This window comes from Gossypium arboreum, chromosome 4 (assembly GCF_025698485.1).
Source record: "Gossypium arboreum isolate Shixiya-1 chromosome 4, ASM2569848v2, whole genome shotgun sequence".
In the NCBI taxonomy this organism is placed as follows: Eukaryota; Viridiplantae; Streptophyta; class Magnoliopsida; order Malvales; family Malvaceae; genus Gossypium; species Gossypium arboreum.
In genome coordinates this window covers 2,536,691-2,545,228 of record NC_069073.1, presented here as the reverse complement: position 1 = coordinate 2,545,228, position 8,538 = coordinate 2,536,691, and the positions used below count along the sequence as shown (strand labels likewise).

Sequence of the window (8,538 nt, the reverse complement as noted above, 5' to 3'; positions counted from 1 at the left end):
ACAATTAACATTTATCTTTTAATAGACCTATTACATAATACGGAGAAAATTAATTTATGTAGACATAAAATGAAATTTAAAAACTTATTTAGAAGATGTAAAAAAGCTAAACCATTGTCCCTTTCAAAGCTTAGCTAACCCTTGTGTTTTAATGTTAATTTAATACTAAATTTCCAATCCTTTCTTTCTTGTAACCTTCGTTTGTCAAAACTTCCTTTTTATCTTTATCTCCTTCCTGGAAACCACCTTTCACACCAACACAAAAAACCCCAATTTTTGAATGGTTATATAAACCCTAAAAAGTGCTTATATTGTTTCGCAGTTCAACCAGCATATCTTGTTCACTTTCTCTCTAGAAACTACACTTTCTTTCCCGGATGGATGTACTAGGCGTTCACCAAATGAAAAACAAGAAGAAGCAGTTTAAGAGGAGAGATTGTAAGAAAGATATTAAAGTGGTTTATATTTCAAGTCCCATGAAGGTCAAGACATGTGCCTCACAATTCCGAGCTTTAGTGCAAGAACTCACCGGGAAAGACTCTAATGCCGCTGTCCGCTTCATGGACAATGACGACAACGTTTCTGATCATTCTCCTGCCTATTCCGATTCAACGGGGGTTGAACGTGTTCTTGAATTGCCTTTAGCAAATACCAATCACCAATCTATGTTTGAATCATACGATGAGGGGAGTTTCTGGGGGATGTTTACATCTAATTTGTTTCATGATCCTTCTCAGCTCGACACTTTCAGAAGCTTTGGATCAACTTAATTTTTTTTTTTTAAATATCTATATGTATATATGTACTTAATTCTAATATAATATAGGCTCTTAGTCTATAATTTATGGAATACATATATATTGGCATGCACTTATTCATTCATATTAATTTATTTGAGAGTTTCTTTTATGATCAACTTTTTACATTTATTTTAATTAATTGAATGGTGGCAGCATTCGATAATTATATGTATAGGACAAGTTGAAATGTACATTCCAGCAAATTATAATGTAAAATCTAGTTAGTACAATGCACAACGGATTAAGAAATAGACAAAATCGACATAAAGTGTATAAATATATGTCCAATCAAATTACAATGTAAAATTCAAATGGTACAATGTAAAATGGGTTAAGAACTAAACAAAACCAGCACAAAGCATATACGTGGAGTGGATGGAAGGAAACCTCACATTATAATTGTAATGATGGAACTTGAATCTAGAATCTAGACCTTTAAATTTTGAGGCCTCTATCTTTACCAATTATGCCGAGGATTTAGTGGCAAACTATGATTATTTTTTAAATTAATATTTTTAATTTTTAAAAAATTAGTTAATTGCTTACTAGATAACACATCAGCATAGTCAACAAATGTTAATTTTTTTCATCTATTTACATGGTGATTTGACAAATAATGTAAGTTCAATGGGTAAAAGAGATAAAGAAATAAATGGAAAGCTAAAATAAATTTTTTTTTGTAAAGTTGGTGGGGCAAATAAGTCAGTATGTAAAATAAAAAATGGGAGGGATTCACTTACACTGATGTAAAACTAAAGTGGTTTTACACTCTTCCGTAACTTTTTATATGATTAATATTTTAATAATTCAATCGTCATATTTATTGTCATGCTCCATTCATGTAGATCATGCATGTCAAGTTTGACATAAATTAATATTTTTAACTATTTGTTTTATGTAAAAAACTTTCAACCTTTAAATATATATTAATATAGATAATATTTTAGACCGATATGATAGAAATATCCAATTGATTCAAAAACTTACATACATGACAGTACAAATATCTTAATAAATTCAACAGTTAGATTGTTAAAATTTTAATTGTATAAAAAAATTACGTAAGGGTGTTAAATCACTTTAATTTTACATTAGTGTAAGTAGATCTCTCTTCAATAAAAAATATAAATTTGTAAGGCTATAGTAATAGTTTAATGGGATTATATTTGATTCACCGATAGTGCATAAGTTTTATACACATCACTTAAACTACAAATTGTTACTGAAAAATTAAGTAAATATAATTAAAAGTTAATCTAATTATTTTTTTATAATTTTTCTTCTCCTCCCATGTATAGACACAAAAATAACAAAGTTCTACTATTCACATGTGATTTTACTTTTCATCTCTTAATCTCATTTTCTAAATCTTCAATCACATCTTAAGATAAGCAAAAACTATCCCATTCCAAAAATAGAATGGTGTGAATGTCAAAGTTAAAGCAAACAACTTCAACTCACCATTACTTTGAGATTGTGGGTGAGATCTTCCATTCCTTTCACTTTAGTCTTGCAGTAATAGTGAGATTTTGGAATTTAGTGAATTGTAAAACTTTATCAATACACAAAGTAGTGGAGAAAAAAAACTATAAAAAATGAAAATTAAGATTAATTTTTAATTATGTTTAATTAATTTTTAAATATTTATTAAAAAAGTGTTTGACATTATTTATTTTTCTCATTAATGAAATAACAATTCATCATTAAGTGATGATATAAAACTTATATACCATCTGTTGAATAGTATGAAAATAGTTTGGAGGAGTTAATTTGTTGAGAAAGTAGTTAAGCAGTTAAATCAGTTACTTAAGCTCTTTGCTTAGTTTATAAAATCGAGTTTATGCACATTTTAATGGATGATCTGGTTCAATACACAAATGAGCTTCTTTTTTCAATTTTCTAGTTATTGGTTCGTTTCTCTATTTTGTTTCTGTTTTGCCTGTTATCTCTGGTTACCGTCCTCGCAGCTATCGCCGGATCATTGACATTTCTACATGGTATCAGAGTTATTGTTTTTCGGCCGGTAGATCTATGATTACTCATTTTTGTGGATCCACCATCAATTCTAGTTGTTACTCAGGTCAGTTCGTCTTTTACGAAAGAGAAAATCAGTGTTTGTCTTAATGATTACAATTTTCTTCTATGGAAGCAACAAGTGTTGTTTACGATTCACGGTAAATTCATGCTAAAGGCCTGGAAGGTTTTCTTGATGTGATCTAGGTTGCACCACCGCGAGTCATCGTGTTCACCACAATAAAGGCAAATTTCAATCCCAATTTTCATAGGCACAAGAAGTAGGATTGCGCTTTTGCTTCTTGGTTGTTATCCACCATCAGTCCTCATATCTTGCCCAAATTGGTTGGTGCTGAGACTTCTCATTTCATCTAGAGTACATTAGTGAGCTTTTTTTCCACCAGTACAACCACCAAAGTCATTAATCTCTATTGTCAGTTGCATATCAGGAAGAGAGTTGATCTCTTGATATGTGATTATATCACAAAAATCAAAGAAGTATATGACACACTAGCTGCTTGTGAAAATGGCACAACTGAAGTTGAGCAAATTGCCATAATCTTGAACGGTCTACCATCTAAGTATGATTCGTTTGTGGCTATTATAACTTAATGTAAGGAACCTTATAACCTTAAAAGTGTGATTTTTGATCTTATGGATGTTGGATCAAGGCTAAGAGATTCTTTGCGTGTTCCTTTAAGAATCAACGATGCTCAGTTTTTTGTGAACAATTTTGATCGTTCATCAAATAATACTCCTTACTTGTCTGGTTCTAGCTATGTACAACAATGCATGCCTCATGCTTCGAGTAGTTATGCAGGTAGAAGATGGGTTCAATACAACAATCGATTGCAATGCCAGCAATGTGGCAAACTTGGACATCTTGTAGATCGATGCTTCCATTATTTGATCAAAACTTTGCTGGGGTGATAGCTCAAGCCTATAGTCTTAGGCTTGTTTTAGTTGCCGGAGTTAACTCATGTGCCTTTTCTGAGCCTACAAATCAATCAAACTTTTCTTTTAAGGGTTATTGTCCGTATGTACCTGCTAACCCTGAAACTTATTGTTCTTATATATATGCTATGATCTCTTCCACTAGCAGCTAAGTATAAGGGTCTTATTTGTCCATTAATGCAATTAAGACCATCGACCTACTAATAAGCTTGGTCAAGCAGATTCAGTGACTGCCATTGTACGATTTGTTTCCTCTTGTTTTCCTAACTCCGGTGCTACACATCATTTGACCAATGACATTGCTTACATTCACGTCCGCTAACCTTACTCCGTCAAGTATGATAACCATAGGTGACGGTGTTTCTTTAAATATTTCACATATTGGTTCGCCTTTCTTTAAATCTACTTCTCGGTAGCTTATTTTGGATCAATTGTTGCATGTTTCTAATATCACCAAGAATTTATTATATGTCAATAGATTTGCTAAATATAATTTGGTGTTTTGCGAGTTCCATCACTCATTGTTTTGTTAAGGATGAGGCTACTGGTGAGGTTCTTCTTCAAAGTCTTGAAAAATATGGATGATTGTACACATTTCTTACTGACGAATGCTCTTATGAAGTTGTTTCTACTTGCAAGTCTCATTTACATTTGGCATCCACTCAAAAAGTCTATAATACTTACATCAGTAATCTTGAAGATCAATCTCTTATTTCCGAATCCTGGTTGTGGCATTGATGTTTCAATCATCCAACTGAAGGTGCCCAGAGTGTAGTCATGTCCTCTTGTAATAAATGTATTCATAAGAATAAATAATGTTCTTCTTTTTGTGTTGCCTGCCAATGGCAAATTTCACAAATTAAACTTTTCTTCATCAAACACTGTGTATCACAAACCGTTTGAGTTAGTGGAAATTGATCTTTGGGGTCCAGCACATGAATCTTCCAATGGTTTTCTTTATTATATCTCGTTTTGTTGACGTATACAGTAGGAATTATTGGTTGTACTACTCCGAGCAAAGTCCAAGGCCTTCTAAGCATTTCAATTATTTTAAAAGCCTGTATAAAATCAATTTAATAGTTCTATTGTTACGGTTCAAACAGATTCAGAAAGAGAGTTTCGAGGTCTTTATTCTTACTTGGCTGATTGTGGCATTCAATATTGTCTAAAATTTCATCACTCATTGTCTCCAAATGGAAAAGTAGAGAGGAAGCATAGACATATAATGGAACTTGGCCTCACTTTACTCACACAAGCTTCTTTACCTTTTAGATTTTGGTCTGATGCATTTCTAATTGCTATGTATTGTAACAGCCCAAATTTACCCGGGCCCATGAAATAAATAAAAATAGAGGAAATAACAAAAGTTCATTTACAGTCCATTTACAATAAGCAGGTCTCAAAGCCTGAAAAGCCCAAAACTTGCTACACTTGTAACCTAATTGGTTTAAACCAGAATGCCTATTAACCCTATACCCGGTTACACCCAAAACCTTTAGCCCAAATACCTAAAACCCAACAGCCCCAAATACCCAAACCAGACCCAAACTAGCAAGGCCCAGTGCCTAAATCGAATCTGGAAACCCTAGGGTTTCCAGAAACTTCGCACCGCAAACACCCAATCGTCGCGCCTCTTCGTCTCGCGCCGTTCCAGTGGCCTTCCATCAGCGCCGTGACTTCGGCCTCGTTTTACTCCGTAATCGGCGTGCCAATCCGCCACCGGCAGATACGCATCATCAGCATATGATCGTCGCCGGATATCTCATCGTCACCTGCAAAAGAAGGAAATAATCACAGCAGCAAAAGAGGCAAACTTGGAAAGAAATCAAAAGATTCTTTCCCTAAAAATGTAACCGAGGGTTATAAAAACCCCTTTCTTTTAATTTGTAAGGGAGGATTTTTTCAGTGGAATATACAAACAGTTGATACACACATATAAACAAAGAAACATCAACAGATTATCGAAGAGCATAGAGGAAGCTTTCCAGCTTCCGGCCGCCGTACTTAGCGGCGTTGACAGTGGCGCGTGAGCGAGTGCAAACCTCTGGACAGAGGCCCAATAGAACTCCAAGAACCCCTCCCCAACCCTCCTTCAGAGGGTTTCTTTGTTTTTTCTTTAAATGTTTTTTTTTTTAAATCAGATTTCGAAATGATTTTAAAGTTGAAATTTGGCTTATATAGCCTTATGAAAACGGTGTCGTTTTACTTAAAACAAATAGCTTCAAAACGACGTCGTTTCAGAGCCCAGGATCCGCGTGTTGACCCGTGACCGGGATAGGATCCGCGTGTTTTCGTTTAAAGGGCAAATTACTAGATCGATCCTTCCGCATTTTTTAAATTTACAATTCCATTTTATTTTTATTTTAAATTAACCCCAATCTTTCACGATTAATTCAATCTAGTCCTAATGGCTATTAAAGCCTATTCTGGGAACGACGTCGTTTTTTGGGATTAGAGCTAACTGCCCAGTGAGTCCCTCTGAATTTAACGCAAATTTCAATTAGGCCCAAAATTTTTCATTTATTTGTAATTAACCCTATTTTTAATTAAATTAAATTTTAATCTCCTTTTTATATAAATTCAATTTAATTTTTAAATACTATATGTTTTTATAAACATTAGTTATATATATATAAAGTATATATAGTATTTATCTTTGTATATTATTTATTATATTATTATACATTATTATATATTATATTACATACATTTTACTATATATATATATTATTTTATATATTATCTATCATATTGTTTATATCATTATATATTTTGTTTATAATTTTTATTATATGTTACATATTTTACCATATATTATTCCTTACATTACTTTTATTTTATTATAAAATATACATTATTTTATTAGTCATTAATTACATATGTTTTTTAAAATTTTATTATTAAATAAATATTCGTAATATCAATATTTAGCACATTATTTTTAATATATTAAGTTATTATATCCTATAATATGATTTATATATATTAATCATTTTTTTAAAAAGTTCTCCTTTATCATTCTTATATTATTCTAAATATTTTTAAATATCTTTATTTTTATTTTTTTATTTATATTTTATATGTTTATAATTTGCTTATTTATTTTTGTTTTTTTATTTTTAGTATTGTTTTAGTAGGTTAAATTTTATAGATTATTTGTTATTTTATGTTATTGTTTTTACATATTCGCATAAAAATTAATTATTTATGTTGATTTAAATTATATTTGCATGAAATATTATTGTATATATATTATGCAATTTATATTGTTGTATTCATTATGCTCTATGTTGTATTTTGCATGTAACGATAATGCATGTATATTTATGTTATCTATGATCATATATGCATAAAATGATAACGTATATTGTGTAATTTATGTCATTATTCATCATTTTTTATATTATATTTGCATGGAATGTTAAAGTAGGTATCATGTAGGATAATTTATTTAATATTGATCCTTTGTAATATGTTAAATGCATCATCACTTTAAAAAACTTTATATTTCATTCGATCCAAAAAGAATTTAAAAAATAAGGCAATGTTTTTTGGTAGTTAGGAATTTGAGAAGTAGTGCCCTAATATGCTAGGTTGCGATTTCTCGTTTGTCAAATGCCTAAAATATCCTTCTAAATAAGTTTTGAAAATCACAAGATGATTTAAGTTACGAAAGTTTAAGAATATCGTGTCCAATCATGCTGGATGTGATATTTATATTCTTTTGAAGCAAAGGAATCTTGATTCTTTTTAACTCAAATTATTACGGTTTTAAAAGAGATCTTATTTCTAAATTCTTTCAAACTTTTGACATTAAGGCAAAATCATTCAATTTGGTACCAACTTTGGGCGTTGCGAGGGTGCTGATCCTTCCTCGTACGTAACCGACTCCCGAACCTGTTTTCTCATAATTTCGTAGACCAAAATATTTTATAAGGTGGTCCAATCACACCTAAAAAGGTTAGTGGTGACTCCCGTCTTTTCAAAAATCTCGTTTTTTAAAAAAACAGAGGTTTCGACATGTATCTTATTAACAGGCTTCCTATAAAGGTTCTCGGCAACAGTTCCCCTCATGAGAAGCTATACAACCATACTCCAAATTATGAGTTTCTATGGGTATTTGGTAGCCTTTTTTTTTCCTGATATCTACACTTTGAACAGGTACAAATTGAAGCATCAAAGTATACCTTACACCTTTTTAGGATATAGCCCCATGCATCATAGGTACAAGTGCATGGACTCTAATGGACAGGTCTTTATTTCACAACATGTAAAGTTTTAGGAACATGTTTTTCCTTTTGCCAAAAGAAGTGATTCTTTATCTTATTAGTCATCAGGGGCATCTAGTTTTGTTTCATCCACTCTTCCAATAGTTGAGCCACCAGTCACACACACTCGTGTGTCTATTGACAATCCCAAATTGTCCTCTTCTATTGTTGTTAGTTCATCCTTGTAACACCCCTAACCCGTATCCGTCGCCGGAGTAGAGCTACGAGGTATTACCGATCAATACACATCATTTAACATACATAACTCATACATTTATGCATTCATACTCAAATACTATTTAATCACAAACACATTGTCCCTTATAAGGGCCTATGAGGCCTTAAACATGCTTTAAAAGTGCTTCGGGACTAAACCGACAACATATGAAAATTTTGGAAACTTAGAAAAATTTTAACCATACAGGGGTCACACGCCCATGTGAATAGGCCGTGTGCCTCACATGACTCCAGACACGCCAGAGTCTCAAGTCGTGTGGAAATAG

At 32.0% G+C, this 8,538-nt stretch overlaps 1 protein-coding gene and 2 long non-coding RNA genes across 3 annotated transcripts; 2 read left to right on the top strand and 1 right to left on the bottom strand.

The window, feature by feature from the left end:
* The first annotated feature begins 241 nt into the window (after positions 1–241).
* On the top strand, positions 242–916 carry LOC108460022 (sigma factor binding protein 2, chloroplastic-like). Its single transcript, XM_017759407.2, has one exon. The coding sequence runs from the start codon at positions 378–380 to the stop codon at positions 768–770; it is 393 nt and encodes a 130-aa protein (XP_017614896.1). The 5' UTR covers positions 242–377; the 3' UTR covers positions 771–916.
* A 1,360-nt stretch (positions 917–2,276) lies between these two features.
* Positions 2,277–3,588, top strand: LOC128291855 (uncharacterized). Its single transcript, XR_008281792.1, has 2 exons — positions 2,277–2,880; positions 3,021–3,588. It is a non-coding gene; the product is annotated as an uncharacterized LOC128291855 (long non-coding RNA).
* A 1,484-nt stretch (positions 3,589–5,072) lies between these two features.
* LOC108459749 (uncharacterized) lies at positions 5,073–5,910 on the bottom strand. Its single transcript, XR_001867404.2, has 2 exons — positions 5,701–5,910; positions 5,073–5,539 (listed from the first exon to the last, which is right to left on the bottom strand). It is a non-coding gene; the product is annotated as an uncharacterized LOC108459749 (long non-coding RNA).
* Between the last annotated feature and the right edge of the window lie 2,628 nt (positions 5,911–8,538).

What these genes read in the sequence shown, in the direction of transcription:
- LOC108460022 (XM_017759407.2), top strand. Translation starts at nt 378, where the DNA reads ATGGATGTACTAGGCGTTCACCAAATGAAAAACAAGAAGAAGCAGTTT.